Source organism: Suncus etruscus, chromosome 5 (assembly GCF_024139225.1).
Source record: "Suncus etruscus isolate mSunEtr1 chromosome 5, mSunEtr1.pri.cur, whole genome shotgun sequence".
Lineage (NCBI taxonomy): Eukaryota > Metazoa > Chordata > Mammalia > Eulipotyphla > Soricidae > Suncus > Suncus etruscus.
Genome location: NC_064852.1, coordinates 91,477,574 through 91,494,257, shown reverse-complemented (window position 1 = coordinate 91,494,257; position 16,684 = coordinate 91,477,574). Strand labels below are relative to the sequence as shown.

General features: G+C 37.4%; 1 protein-coding gene across 2 annotated transcripts in view; it reads right to left on the bottom strand.

Moving 5' to 3' along the window:
- The window catches only part of ATF2 (activating transcription factor 2), a 64,799-nt gene extending 48,346 nt beyond the window's left edge, over positions 1-16,453 (bottom strand). For both annotated transcript variants that reach the window (XM_049773435.1, XM_049773436.1), the window contains exons 1-3: positions 16,351-16,453; positions 13,211-13,285; positions 10,783-10,852 (exon numbers count right to left, since the gene is read on the bottom strand). In XM_049773435.1, the coding sequence (XP_049629392.1) occupies positions 10,783-10,852; positions 13,211-13,242 (102 nt within the window). In that variant the 5' untranslated portion in view covers positions 13,243-13,285; positions 16,351-16,453. The remainder of the gene's footprint in view (positions 1-10,782; positions 10,853-13,210; positions 13,286-16,350) is intronic.
- Between the last annotated feature and the right edge of the window lie 231 nt (positions 16,454-16,684).

Sequence of the window (16,684 nt, the reverse complement as noted above, 5' to 3'; positions counted from 1 at the left end):
AATGATAGAAAAATATATTACCCAAGAATAAGCATTATGATGTTATTAGTAGGCCACTAAAGACCAAACCTGATACAAAGAAATAAATTTCATTTGGAACACTGAAACTAGAACACTACTGATTTTTTGCTGTGGTAGATCATAATATCCAGTAGAAACATATGCTCTACTGAACAATGATTTCAGGAGAAAGAACTGAATTTATTAAAATTTTAGGTTACTTACCACTTTTAAATAAGAATTTTCTTACAAAAATACTACACAGGATAAATTAAGCTTTTCTGTTATAATCCGATCAATCAGTTATTTTAAAATAAAATTAACTGAAGGGGCAGTGTTTGGGTCACATGCATCATTGCTAAACCATAACTCCCAGCCTGGTGCTTAGAGAAGGACAGAGCCTGGGACAGATTCCAGGTCTCCAGCTTACAATGTATGTGGTCTATCTAACTCTTTGAACCATTTACTCACTCTAAAAAGTTTATTTTTGGGGGGTGGGGTAGGCTATGTCATACCTGGTAGTGTTCAGGGTACTCCTGGCTCTGTGCTCAAGCACTGGCAGAGGACCATATGCTTGGAAAAACAGGACTGACCAATGGTTAGCTATTTGCAAGGCAAGCACTTTACCTGCTGTGATTTCTGGCCCCCCAAATTATGTTTATCTTAAGATAACTAATGTTATTTTTAAAAATCACTTTAGTTCACTGCAGTTCTTATACAGAAAAAAGAAAGTTATTTAAGGTATGCATATCTAAGATAGTGGCTAGGTGATATGACTTCAATGTAATAAATGCATTCCAACATTTCCTGATTATGTGGTAGCTTCAAGATTTATGAACATAGACCCTACTGAGTGACACTTGTAGAATTATGATAGGGATTTTTGGGACTGGCGAGGTGGCGCTAGAGGTAAGGTGTCTGCCTTGCAAGCGCTAGCCAAGGAAGGACCGCGGTTCGATCCCCCGGCGTCCCATATGGTCCCCCCAAGCCAGGGGCAATTTCTGAGCACTTAGCCAAGAGTAACCCCTGAGCATCAAACGGGTATGGCCCGAAAAATCAAAAAAAAAAAAAAAAAAGATAGGGATTATTTATTTGTTATTTCCTAACAATGAGAAGCTGCTATATTAAGAGATATAATTCACACTCCAGTCTATATCCTTTTTTTTTTTTTTTGGCCACACCCGGTGGTGCTCAGGGGTTACTCCTGGCTGTCTGCTCAGAAATAGCTCCTGGCAGGCACGGGGGACCATATGAGACACCAGGATTCAAACCAACCACCTTTGGTCCTGGATCGGTTGCTTGCAAGGCAAACACCGCTGTGCTATCTCCCCGGGCCTCAATAAATACAACTCTTATGAGGTGAATTAAGCTTCAATTTGGTTTGTCACTGTAGATTACTGCACAGACCAATGGAAAGTTATCTATTATTATAGACAATAGATAACTTACCCAACTTGTCTGTACATAGAGTTTGCTAAACCAAAGGTAAGGGATCAGATACAACAGTATACCTGCTCCTTTATTTACTGGCTCTTCACTTCACTGAGAACCTACTCAGAACTCTAAAGACCATAATTGCTCCCCCATTTAGGTGTTATCATTTTATTGACTTTATCATTAATACAAGACCTTTCCAAATTTAAAGAAATGAGAAATAATTGGCCTTTGGTAGAATCTTAAATAATAAAGCTCTTGGTGAATAAACATATCTCAGAATAGACTAGCTTTATTTCAATGCTTTTTCCTAGGCACTACAATTTTAAACAAATTTATATGTGCCTGTTTTTGCCAACTGAAAATGGGGGTGGGAGAGGTGCCAGAGCTTCATGCATACAAGGCAAGTCCTCTACTGCTTAGCTGCATCTTCAGCAACATTTATAGTACCCAAAGTACCAAAGAACTCAAAATATGGCTTCTCCATGGAAGGTTATCTGTTAAACACTGAATGAACATACTTTGGTAGAGTTCCAAATTAAAATAACTTCCAAGTCAGTATATTGAATATGATTCTGTATCATATTCTCTGTTTGAGTTGTTTTGATCACAAATAACTAAATCCAAAAAAAAAAAAACTAAATATAAAATATCATGTTTTGTAGGAAACATGAAAAAAAATACAAAGACTGATCTTGGTTTGGTTGTTTTTAATTCTGAATGGCATTGGGGGTTGTTGGTTTCGTTGCTGTTGCTGATTTGGGGGGGAGGTCATATCTAGTGAGAGGTGCTCAGGCTCTACACTCAGGAATCACCCTGGCAGTGCTCAAGAGATCATTAAGGGATGGCTAGACACATGCTAGGCAAGCACCCTACCTGTTATACTCCCGCTCCAGCCCCAGTTGTTGGGAGTTTTGGAACACCCTCAGCAGTGCTCGGAATTTACACATGGCTCTGAGCTGTTCAACAATCACTTCTGGCTATACTTGCAGGTTGTATGCACTACTGGGGATTTGAACAAGGGAGGTCAGGTGCATGCAAGGCAAGTGCCTTGCCCTCTGTACTACCTTTCTGGCCACACACAGACTGACTTTAAGTGAAAAGGAATAAGCTTAAATGTTTTTTAAAATATATATGATCATATGAACATTAGAAGGAAGTGCAAGGAACTCATAGGATATATATATATCCAATCAAATAACATTTTTAAACACTATTTATGATGGCAATTAACCTACACAGTATTTGATTTATACACAAAGATGAAATATACTAGAATTGGCGCTTAAAACCAGAGAAATTAAACTTTGACTAATGGGGCCGGAGAGATAGCATGGAGGTAAGGCGTTTGCCTTTCATGCAGAAGGATGATGGTTCGAATCCCAGCATCCCATATGGTCCCATGTGCCTGCCAGGGGCGATTTCTGAGCATAGAGCCAGGAGTAACCCCTGAACCCTGCCGGGTGTGACCCAAAAACCAAAAAAAAAAAAAAAAAAAAAAAAAAAACTTTGACTAACAAAACTGGGAAATTTTATTTCTAAAAGAAACTTAAAGGATAGTATCAAAAAGCAATCTTGATAATAGCTGCTGCAAAGGGGGGTATAAATAATACAGACAGATACAAAGATATAGATAAATGGAAATGGATTTTTTAGCAAATAGTTACTACATGCTAAGATAATACTTTGGCAAAAGATATTTAAAACTGTTATCCAAACAAATTAAGTTTTATGGAAAAAAAACTCTTACTAATAATGCCAAAATATTAAATTTGAGAATTTCTTCAGGGAATCCAATGTTCAACCCCAATACAAAATGTTGCTTTTGGACAAGAAATTTAATAAACAAGACTTTGAACATACAGCAGAATAGATAATAGGAAAGGCAAAATCAACAAAGAATTTTTTTTTTTGGACAGCAGTATAACTGTAGTAAAACCAATTTAAGTAGTATAACCATCTCACTAAAATGTTGGATGTGGACCGAGTGATAGCACAGTGGATAGGGCGTTTGCCTTGCACATGACTGACCCAGCTTCTATTCTGAGTATCCCATATGGTCCTAGAGCCTGCCAGGAGTGATTCCTGAGTTCATAGTTAGGAAATAACCCCTAATCACCATTGGGAGTGACCCACCCACCCCCCAAAGTTAAAAAGATGGAAACTGGAGAAATATTTCCCAGTTTGAATTTCAAATTCCCAATTTGAATATTCCCCTTCCAAGTCTGGCCATGAGTTCAATCCTTTCTGCTGCCACATATGAAAAACTTAATCCTGAAACTCTATGATCCCCAGCACCCCAAGTTTCTATATGGACTGCAACCAGATAAATACAAGTATCACAACAAATCCCAGTGAGCATTGTAGTTAATGTGGGCATTGTGGCCAGGAACCTAAACTCCACATGGTACGATGTGAGTATCAAAGCAATTCTAGAGAATACTAAAATCATACATTGTGCCAGAATAAACTTTTCTAGAAATCAGTCACTTATCATTTAATTCAGGTACTCTTATCTATGATATAGATTAATGCTATTTAATAGAGTAAACAAGTACAATAAATTATAAAACCATCAGGTCATTTTACTATTTGCTATTTACCATTTGTTTTTTTTTCAGTAAAGGATTCTAGTAAAGATCAATAAATTGCTGAAATAAATATACCACTAAATCTTTGGATTAAACACAAAGAGCAACTTTTTCTCCTTTGTAAATAGCTTATAAACATTCTAACAAAGAGATAACCTTCAATGAGATACTGAAAGCAAAGATTTATAAATAAGAGTTTCAATGTCAATCTGATATGGGTCAAAATATTCTAATTAGGTTTCAAAGATTCATAATAAAAATAGTGCTAAGAGATAATATTAGAATTTTAAAAATAGCTGTCGCTTTTAAAAATAAGTTGGAAAATACAAAAACCTTATTTTTAACTTTGAAATATATATATATACATTTTTATCTGGTGATTAATTCTATCTCTAAAAACATTCAGATATGCACACAAAGAATTATATAGAATGACAATCATCACAATATTATACATACTTTAAAAGTCCACAATAAAGGAAGAACAAATATAATTATGAGATATGCTTTAGATAACAGAACAGTAATACAAATTAAATTAACCCATGTTTTCAATTAATGTACAAAATACTCATGAACTATGTCATCTGCATACAAATAAGAATATAGGGGCTGGAGAGATAGCATGGAGGTAAGGCGTTTGCCTTTCATGCAGAAGGTCATCGGTTCAAATCCCGGCACCCCATATGGTCCCCTGTGCCTGCCAGGAGCAATTTCTGAGCCTGGAGCCAGAAATAACCCCTGAGCACTGCCGGGTGTGACCCAAAAAAAAAAAAAAAAAAAAAAGAATATAAAATTAGGGGCCGACGAGGTGGCACTAGAGGTAAGGTGTCTGCCTTGCAAGCGCTAGCCAAGGAAGGACCGTGGTTTGATCCCCTGGCATCCCATATGAGTGCTTAGCCAGGAGTAACCCCTGAGCATCAAATGGGTGTGGCCCGAAAAAACAAAAACAAAACAAAAAAAAATAAATATAAAGTTAGTATGCATAGCATAATTTTTGTTTTAAAAACAAAGATAGAAATTTAGGAACTTCACCAAATGTTAGCAAAAGTCTTTGGATTTTTTTAATTTATTAAAAGAAAATGTGACATATAGTTGACATAATGAATCATAATACATTTGTTTCAGGATGACAGAAAGTGAAGTTATTAAAAAGAGAAAGAAAATAGAGAATAAAAAGATGAAAAACGAACGGGAGAGAGTTCATCAGCAGTTAAATTTGTGAAAATTACTGTATCACCAAAAAAGTCATCATCAATATATTTTTTTTTATTTAAACACCTTGACTACGTATATGATTGTGTTTGGGTTTCAGTCATGTTTTTTGTTTTTTGGGCCACACCCAGTAACACTCAGGGGTTACTCCTGGCTATGCGCTCAGAAATCGCTCCAGACTTGGGGACCATATGGGATGCCAGGGAAGCGAACCTCAGTCTGTCCTAGGTCAGCGTGTGCAAAACAGATGCCTTACTGCTTGTGCAACCATTCCAGCCCCAGGTTTAATCTTTTTTAGATTTACTGAACTTTGTCCTTTATTGGGTTAAGTTTGGGGGCCATGCTAGGTAAATGCCCTATGCAATGTACAATCTCTTCAGCCCAAACACCCATTTTAATTGGTCATTGTTTTCTCCGTTATTATTTTAAGCCATGCTTGCAGAGCTAGGGGTTGTTTCTAGAGCTGCTTGTGGGACTGTGTTGAAGATGTTGAAGATTAAATGACTTAGTAACACATAAAAATTAGCACAGTGACTGGCCTAAGCCAAAAAATGTCACAAACAGAATTTTTTTAATTGGCTCCTTCAGGCAAGCCTGAACTCCACTCTTTTGAGTTATTTCTACAGCTACAAAATATAATTTTCATTCTTATAACTATTATTAAACTTTTTATCTCAAATACAAACAAGTTGGGATAGATAAGTAACAAATATGTTAACAAAAACAAACAAAAACATGATAATACAGACCAGGGAGACAGCTTAAAGGGGTGAAGCACTTGCAGGATATGTATAAAGCCTCCTGAATCTAATTCTAGGTACAACCTAACTCTCACACAACACTGCTGGGTGTGATTCTGTGATCCTCAAGCACCACCTGGCATAGGCAGCACTCAGCAGTCCAAGCACTGACTTATAAAGGCTGCTCAACAAAACTGAGCATCACCCAGAGTGAACCCCAGGCAATGCTTGGGGAGGTTCTTTCCCTTAAAAATCATAAATATTTGGAAGCTCTACTGTATAGTTAGTAACATGTGTATATATGCTTTTATTTGAATAATTTTCTTTTTCTTTTTTACCATACCTGGTGACACTAAGGGGTTACTCCTGGCTATGTGCTCAGAAATCGCTCCTGGCTTGGGGGACCATATGGAACATCAGGAATCGAACTCAGGTCCATCCTGAGTCAGGCGTGTGCAAGGCAAATGCCTTACTGCTGTGCTATTGCTCCAGTCTCTGTTTTAATATTTTTTATTTAAAAATAAAACCTTTAAATTATGGTAAAATTACAATTACAATATAAAGAGTTTCTATAAATTCCTTACCCAGCATGAGGTGCTCTTAATGTTCTCACATTAAATTACTGGGGTATAATTCAAAACTGAATAACAGATAAAATTCAAGCTCCGGCTTCAGCAATTTTGTTACAGAATTTGCAGTACTCAAACACTGAAGTCTGCAAAGTCCTACATGATCCATACTGATTTCTCCTTTCCTTTTTGCCCCTACCTTATTATCCACATTATCCCCACACCTCAGGACCTCAGGATTTGCTTGCTGCCCCTTCAAGTCTGGAAAACACCTCTCAAGTATGGTGCAGGATTTGCTCCCACATGTCCATGTGTCTATTTTCCTTTGTTTAAATGTTACTTTATCAGGAAACAAAGAACATAAAAACTGGTATTCAGGAGGAAACATGCCACTTGAGGGAGCTTGGGGATAGATAGGACAGGGAGGGGCCAACATCTAGGGTGGAGGGAAGTGTTCACCAGGAAAGAGGAGGTGCTGAAAGGTGGTGAAGAGTTACGTACTAAGCCCTATCAGCAACAGTACCGTAAATCACAGTGTGATATTTATACGTATTTTTAAAAAGGTACCTCTCATAAAAGTAGAATACTAAGTGGGAGGCAAATGGGAATAGAGGGGAATTAGTGGAGGGAAGCAGACATGGGAAGGTATTGGTGTGAAAACATTGTATGCCTGAAACTCAATTATAAATAACTATATAATTTCACAGTGACTAAACAATAAATTTTAAAAAGGAGAGAATAAATAAATGTTACTTATCAGAGAAGTATTCTCTGACCAATTTGTTGAACGCATTGTAATACCAACCCCATGAACACAAAACTTATCCTATTCAACATCACTACAAACTATGTATATTAAAATCATTATAAGAAGTCAGCACACATTAACACAATGTAGTAAAATAATTAAGACCACCAAAAAATTCTTGAAAAAGAACTAAATCAGAAAATTACTCTACCCAACTGTAAGGCTTGCTATCGAACTCAAGTGAACAATGAAGTGTAGTACTAACATAAAAGTTGACAGACTGACATAAAGGACAGTACAAAAAACATAGGAACATAAGAGCTGAGACAATGTAATAGAAAAAGTATTTTACATAAATGGTTCTAAAATATCTAAAAACACAGGAAAATATCATTTTCAATTGCAACCTCTTACCATGTACAAAAATTAATTTAAGATGGAATGAGGGCTGGAGCAGTGGTGCAAGCAATAGGGCGTTTGCCTTGCATGTGCTAACCTAGGACAGACCACAGTTAGATCCCCTGGTGTCCCATATGGTTCCCCTGAGCCAGGAACGATTTCTAAGCACACAGCCAGGGGTAACCCCTGAGCATCACTGGGTGTAGCCCAAAAACCAAAAACCAAAAAAAAAAAAAAAAAAAAAAAAAAAAAAAAAAAAAAACACGGATGGAATGAGATGAACCTAAATAAAACTAAGCACTTTGAGGAAAAAAATAAAAACAGCTTTGTAACTTAAGGCTAGGAAAAAAATTTATTAGAAAAGCCATATAAAGCAAAACCATAAGAGAAAAATTAATGCTTTATATTTCATTAAAATTAGAAATATTTTAATCCAACGATATAAAATTTAAGAGGTAAAGCACAAACTACCTAGGATATATAAAGAAGCTATTTTTATCTCAAAAATAAAAAGATGTCAGCCAGAAAAATAGTTCAGAGGGACATGCCTTGTATGTTGCAAGGTCCTGATTTAACAATCACTACTGATTAACCTAGGCATGAACACTACAGGAGGCCGTGGAGACCCAGAAACATACATGGCTGATCCAGTGTGATCTCCAGCATAATTGACACCAAGCAGCATGCAGCACCACATTAGCAGGCCCAAATGTCGAATTATCCAACCTAATATTGTTAAAAGAGGCCCTTGGAGACTTTTCCCAAATAAAAACAATCCAAATTTTGAAAACAAATAAAACATCTGGTATCCAAATGAAAACACCCAAAAAAGGTGAGTCATCTTTTTATTAGCTATTAATGAAAGGCTGAAAAAAACCCTGTAGTATAATAAACCACAATAAAAATATCTAAAATTAAGAGACATCTAATGTTGACAAGAATAAAGTATAACTATTGGTAGAAATATAAAGTGGTATGTCAGTTCTGGAAACAGTTGTTCAATTTATTTTAATATTTTTGCTTATTTGTCTGTTTTAGGGCCACACCCAGCAATGCTCAGGGCTTATTCCTCATTCTGCACGAAGGCACTCCTGACAGGCTCAGAAGACCAGTATGAAATGCCTGAAATCTAACCTGGTCGGCCACGTGCAAAGCAAGAAGAAAAAGCCCTATTCATTGGACTATTACTTGGCCCAATTTCAAAAATAAAGTAGAAAGTTAGTGGGAATATATATACAATGACATTACCTACCATAAAATCCCATGGGGATATTCCTAAATATTTATTCACAAAGAAAAAAGCTTGACTAAAAAAACCTGAATATGAATATTGTTTGTTAGAACTGAAATCTAGAAATAAGTCAAATGTCCCCCAAGTAGGTAAAAAGATGAACTGCAAAAGAGAAATTAAAATATACACACCAAAAAGTAATGATATTATAAAATATGAAGAAATTAAATCATATGGAATGGAAAAAAATAAGATATAAAGATTCTGCCTCATTTTATTTATACAAACTTCTAGAGATTATAAACTAATGAATGATGCAAAGAGTCAGATCAGTGACAACCAAAGACCAGGAGGAGAGGGTGACACCAGGAACATGAGGACAAGAAACTTTGGAAGTGATATCTATGTTTAATATTTTAATTGTGGTCTTTATTTTACATTGAACCATGACTACTAATAAGGTATAAATAGGAATAAACATGTCCAAACAAATTAAAACCAAAAATTAATACATATTTATTTAGCATTTAGCTTATGCATTTAAACTCATATTAATGCCAATCCACATGAAATTATATAACTCCTGGGTGTTCATAGTTTTGGTTTATTTTGGGGAGGGGGGTTTGGGCCACACCCGGTGACGCTCAGGGGTTACTCCTGGATATGCACTTAGAAATTGCTCCTGGCTTGGGGACCATATAGGACGCCAGAGGATCAAACCTCGGTCCGTCCTAGACTAGCATGGGCAAGGCAGATGCCTTACCACTTGCACCACCACTCCAGCCCCTGTTCATAGTTATTTTAAGATTAGGTTAGTATAGGGGGCTAGGGCAATAGCACAGTAGGCAGGGTGTTTGCCTTGCCTGCAGCCAATCTGGGTTCGAGCCCAGCATACCATATGGTCCCTAAGCCTGAGTGCAGAGCCAGGAGTAACCCCTGAGCACTGTTGGGTGTAGCCCAAACCCTCCTCCAAAAGAATTAGATTAGTATAAGAGCAAAAGAAGATTAATAATAATCTGAAAATTTTATTAATTTTATAAATTTTATTAAAATGCTGAATATTTTTTGAAGTAACACTAGATTATTATTTTCTGAAAATGTTTTCATATATTCTCTGTATTAAAGATGTTAGAACTTAGGAACATTAATACAGTAATACTACTCTGAAGGTTACCATTTCATTTAAGACCATAACAGGTAAAATTATTTTCATATAATTTCCAATTATATAGTTTATCAATGATATTCAGTCAAAATTAATAAAAGAAAATCTTTGTAAACTCTGGAGCTATATATATATAACACACACACACACGTAGCATTTATGTCAAGACAACAGCTCAAATCTAACACACACGTAGCCCTTTAGCCCACTGAACCAGCTCATTCACCTCTACTGCCTGAACATTATTCCAGGTTTTCTACTTTCCCATTACAAACTCAACCATGTTCACCCAATATTCCCTGTTATTTCTTTTTCTGGCAGTGATGGGGCTAAGATCCAGGATCTTATATATGCTACATTCAACAGCATCCCAAACCCAACCTTGTACTTTGGATTTTTCTTTTTATTATCGTGGGGATCACATTTAGCATTCACTGACCCAAGGGTGAATGGGAGCCTATAAAATACTATGAACCCAAGATCTTTTTGTTCTACCACTTGAATCATATACCCCAACAATGAATTTTTGTAAACTTAGATATGCTATGAAAAAGCAGTATTTCTGTCCCAATATTATATGGACTGCTTTTATGCTATCTCTAAAAGAAACCTTTAATGACAATATATACTGTCATCAGTGTTTTAATAAATGATAATATACAAAATGACATTAATTAGCATATATATTACCTGGCCACATCCAGGCGCAGTGCATAGAAAGGGTTTGTCATCACTCATATTCCACAGGTCCTTGTATTGCCTATTTAAAAAAAATCAGGAGGTGACTAAAGGTTCCATATTACATATTTTTAAGTAACTGAGTTAAAATATTATTTGAATTTTATTGAATTCTTCATCTGAACAAGAAATCATTTTTAATTTATCTTGGGATCACAGGCATAATATATCAGGTTGGTTGCTTGCTTCGCATGCGGTTAACTCAGATTCGGTTCAATGTGCTCAGAGAACCATGTGGTGATGAGAAACTAATCTTGGTCAGCTTGCAGGCAAAGTAGGTGCCCTAAGGATGTTATCTTTCAGGCCCCAAATACGATATTTTTTTTTTTTTGTTTTTTGTTTTGTTTTGTTTTTTTTGAGGCCACATCCATTTGATGCTCAGGGGTTACTCCTGGCTAAGCGCTCAGAAATTGCCCCTGGCTTCGGGGGACCATATGGGATGCCGGGGGAATCGAACCGCGGTCCTTCCTTGGCTAGTGCTTGCAAGGCAAGACACCTTACCTCTAGCGCCACCTCACCGGCCCCCCAAATACGATATTTTTAACAGCTATTTTAACCCTAAATTCTTTGCATATAAAAATTCATAGTATAAAAACATATAATTTCACACTAAAGATAATAAGTACTTCATATTTACGAAGTAACATGAATATTATAAAAATAAGAAATATCTCATATGTGGAATATAAAGAAACATAGAAGGGGAATAACAAATTACCAAAGCAACAAAAATTGAGAAATGATCCTTAATAGCATACTTACTGGAAGTAGGAGGGGAAAATGGATAGAAGTTATAGTAGAAGGAAAATGGTAGATAAAATGCATGGCACTGGAATGCTTTATGCATGGAACTCTATCATTAACCATTATATAAACCACAGTGACTAAAACATAATAATAAAGTTTTAAAAGAATACAAAAATTTCACACTCTACTAAAGGTTAGAGTATGGTGTTTCAGCCTATATTATTCATTTTAACAACAGAAGCGCAGAAAAAGGATTTAGATGAAGATAGTCAAAGGTACATGCTTCCATTTATAAATATGTGGGATAAAATGTTACAAAATGATGAGCTATATAGTTAGCACTGCTATATGGTATACTTGAGAGTTTTCTAAGAGAGTAATAATCTACATATTCTCATGAGAGATAAACTATGTAAAAGCTGTATCTACATAGTATGTACTAATATGTATCATGTATCTACCTCATATAAGAAGACAAATGCTATCTACTGTGGTAATCATTTTGCTAGATATTAATCATCTGATACATACCATAAAATACCTATATCACTACATCTCAATAAAAATGAGGGAAAGAAAGAAAAAATAACCATCATAGTTCCCAATGAAACATGGAGCTAATTAACTATCACTAGCATATTTGATTAAACTATCTAGAAAAAAAGTGATAGAGGGCTGGAAAAATTCCCTACCAGGGTTCGATCCCCAGCATTCCCTGCGGTACCCTGAACACCATCAGAATTAATTTCTGAGCACAGAGGATTAACCCCTGAGCACTGCCAGCTGTGGGCCCCCTCAAAAAAAACAAAACAAAGCCAAATAAAAAACTGTAATATCTGGATTAGACTGACTGTACCTGAAACTAACTCACAGGTTAGTTTTAAATCATCACTAAAAATGAAACAGAAAGATACTACATGTACCTTGATGTGATTCAACAGCAAACACATCACATATTGAAAGGAAAAAAATATTAAATCTAAATCTAATCAAACTTTTCTATAACTATCCCTTATAAAAAAGACAAAAGCATATATCAAATAACACTACCAGAACACAATCAAATTCAACAGGAAAAAAAGCCCACTAGATTCCATGGTAGACCAGCAGTACAGTGAATAAGTCCTTTTCTTTGCCTTGGAGGTGAACAGAAAAGATTTATAGCCTGACATCCCATATGTTACCCCTAAGTACTGACAAAAGTGATCCCTGAGCAAAGAGCCAGAAATATGTCCCAAGTTTTGCTGGCATATTCGTGGCCACAAAACAAAAATAAACAAAAAGTTGTATATTTCATGCCTTATATTTAAAAATACTATAGGAATATTAGTTTAAGTACGTGCTGGTTATTTTTAATTTGTGGCAAAAAAAAATAAAACCCTCTGAGCTATTTATCCAGACACAACTAATAAAAACATTTTATAATCTAAATGTTAAAAATGAATAAATATGGCTGGAGTGATAGTGCAGAAAGCCTTGCATGCAGCTGGCGCAAGTCCAAATCCTGATACCTATATGGTTCCCTAAAAGTGATCCCTGAGCAAAGAACCAAGAATAAATCCTAAGCACTAACAAGTATGGCATCCTCCCCTTAAGAAAAATGTTTAAAAACACATACATTCTGTATACACACCTGGCAGAATTCACATATAACTTGAATTTCATAAGTTGAACAACTTATCACGTCCTCTTTTTCATGGCAAAGTTACTGAAAAACAAAATGGTTTGAGAATGTTAAAAACAGATGGGGAGGTGGAGCAATAATATAGCATGTGGGGGGAGTTTGTCCTACATGTGGCCGACCCAGGTTCAATACCTGGCAACATATATGGTAGCCAGAGTACCATCAGGATGACCACTGAGCACAGAGCCAAAAGTAAGCCCTAAGCAGCACCGTGTGTGACCTCCAAAACAAATAAAAGTAAAAACATTCAGAGCCGGAGAGATAGCACAGTGGTAGGGAGTTTGCCTTAGATGCAAAAGGACGATGGTTTGAGTCCCGGCATCCCATGTGATTCCTGGAGCCTGCCAGGAGTGACTTCTGAGCACAAGCCAGGAGAATTCCCTGATCACTGCCGGGTGTGACCCAAAAACCAAAAACCAAAAAAACAAAACAAAACAAAACATTGGTCCTGGAGCAATAGTACACAGGATAAGGTACTTGCTTTACATGTTGCCAATATAGGTTTGATCCCCAGCATCCCATATGATCCCCAAGCACCACCAGAAGTAATTACTTAGTGAGGTGGAGTGGAATTAACCTTGAGTATTGCTAGGTGTTGGCCACACCCTCAAAAAAAGGGTGAAGGGCTTGGAAGAAAACAAGTGACACATGCACTGCAGGCCTGAGCTCCCCAGTTCAAACTTAACATGGCTGAGAACTACTGGGGTCTTTACAGTACTATATCCTCAGGCCCTTGCTTTGAACCATCTGGCCTGTTAAGTATTATTGGGAGTGGTACTAAGCTTCCTATCACTGTCTGGGAAAGCTACCACCCCACCTCCTGACAACTTTGAGGTCCCAAAAAAACTCAGAGCTACAGTGCCTGCCTTGCAAGCATAAGGTTGGTGAAGTCATGGTTGTAAACCAGCTTAGGCTGGTTAGGGGACCACATGTAGTGTCAAGGATCAAACTGGATTCAGCCACAGACAAGGCAAGTGCCTCAATTCCTGTACTACCTCCCTACCTCTTAAGCATCAAATACTTTATCTTTTTATATGAACTTACAGATTTAAGATACAATAGCATAGGCCAATTTGCCTGTGTATTTCGTTTGACAGATACAACAAAGTCTATTATCAGACCACCATATTTTCAAAGAGCTTGCTTGCCAGACTGCATTAAATCAATTACTGCCCTTCATTTTCTGAAGTTACACACCCACAGATCAGAAACCAGTGCACTTTATATCTTCAACACCAGCAAACTACACTAGATACTCTGTAAGTGACTAATATTTTAGAGTTGCATGAAATAAACATGATACTAAAGTGAACTGATAAAAATAAATTTAACATTTTCGTTGTCTTACACAACCTAAGATATTTACCTAAAATGTTTAAATGTTTTTGGTTTTTTTTTTTGTTTTTGGGCCACACCCGGCGATGCTCAGGGGTTACTCCTGGCTGTCTGCTCAGAAATAGCTCCTGGCAGGCATGGGGGACCATATGGGACACCGGGATTCGAACCAACCACCTTTGGTCCTGGATCAGCTGCTTGCAAGGCAAACGCCGCTGTGCTATCTCTCCGGGCCCTAAATGTTTTTTTTTTAAATATAAAAAAATAACCTCATTGATTTATATAGGAAACTATTCCCTATTTTTTTTTAGTTTTGGGGTCACACCTGATGACGGTCAGGGGTTACTCCTGGCTATGTGCTCAGAAATTGCTCCTGGCGGGCCCAGAGAGATAGCACAGCGGCATTTGCCTTGCAAGCAGCCAATCCAGGACCAAAGGTGGTTGGTTCGAATCCTGGTGTCCCCTGTGCCTGCCAGGAGCTATTTCTGAGCAGAGAGCCAGGAGTAACCCCTGAGCATTGCCAGGTGTGGCCCAAAAACCAAAAAAAAAAGAAAAAAAAAAGAAAAAAAAAAGAAAAAGAAATCGCTCCTGGCTTGGGGGACCATATGGGATGCCGAGGGATCGAACTGTAGTTTGTCCTAGGTCAGCCACTTGCAAAGTAAATGCCCTACTGCTGCACCACTGCTCCGGCCCCTCCTGGTCATATTTTTAACAAAAGAATTGGAACTTTTGGGGACCAGAATGATAGCACAGCCGTAGGCATTTGCCTTGCACAAGGCCAACCTAGGATGGAGCTGGGTTCGATTCCTGGCATTCCATATGGTCCCGAGACTGCTAAGAGTGATTTCTAAGTGCAGAGCCAGGAGTAACCCCTGAGTGCTGCTCAGCATGGCCCAAAACCAAAAAAAAAAAAAAAAAAAACAATACGCTGGGACCTTTTATTATAAAAAGTTCCAGGGGCCAGAGAAATAGCAAGGTGGTAGGGCCTTGCATGCAGCCAATCCAGGACAGACTTTGGTTTGAACCCCGGTGTCTCATATGTTCCCCTATGCCAGGAACAATTTCTGAGCGTATAGCCAGGAGTAATCCCTGAGCATCAGCGGGTGTGGCCCAAAAACCAAAAAAGAAAATAAGTTTAAAAGTATCTAGGTTAAAAAAAAAAAAGTATTTAGGTTAGGGGCCGGAGAGATAGCATGGAGGTATGCATGCAGAAGGACGGTGGTTCGAATCCCTGCATCCCATATGGTCCCCCGAGCCTGCCAGGAGCGATTTCTGAGTGTAGAGCCAGGTGTAACCCCTGAGTGCTGCTGGGTGTGACCCAAAAACCAAAACAAAAAAAAAAAAGTATCTAGGCTAAATAAAATTCTTATCATATCTCCAAAGGACTTTTCTAAGTCTGCTGCATTTCAAAATATTTTACTTTATTAAATACTATCAAGTCAGTAGGTCACTAGTATTCTATGGACTAAAACATGTGGAAATATCTACTGAAATCAGTAAAATTTGAGATACAATCAAGTTCTACACACTTCCGTGTTAAAAGCTTAAAATCGCTTACCTCTGGGCCAGTACCTAGTATAGAGGAGAGAGCCTTTGTCTTCCACACAACTTACAGGAATTCAATCCCCAGCATCCCATATGGTTCCCAAGCTCATCAGCAGTAGCTACTGAGCACAGAACCAAAAGTAGCCCCTGAGTACTACCAGGTGTGGCCCAAAATCCAGAATAAATAAAAATAAAATAAAACCATTTACCTTTCTAGGTGGTGGGCCATGAGCTTTATTTACTCTGCTGCAAGGAACTCCTTCAGCTTTAATCAACTAAGCAGTATTCCTCAAGTTTCCAAGAATCCCTACAGTAAAGCATAGGCCAAAAAAGAAAAGCTCATTACTCTGAAATCGAAATAGTTTCACACAGTTAAAGCCAACATTTTTTCTTTTTTTTTTTTTTTTTTTTTTTGGTTTTTGGGCCACACCCGGTAACGCTCAGGGGTTACTCCTGGCTATGTGCTCAGAAGTTGCTCCTGGCTTGGGGGACCATATGGGACACCGGAGGATCGAACCGCAGTCTGTCCAAGGCTAGCGCAGG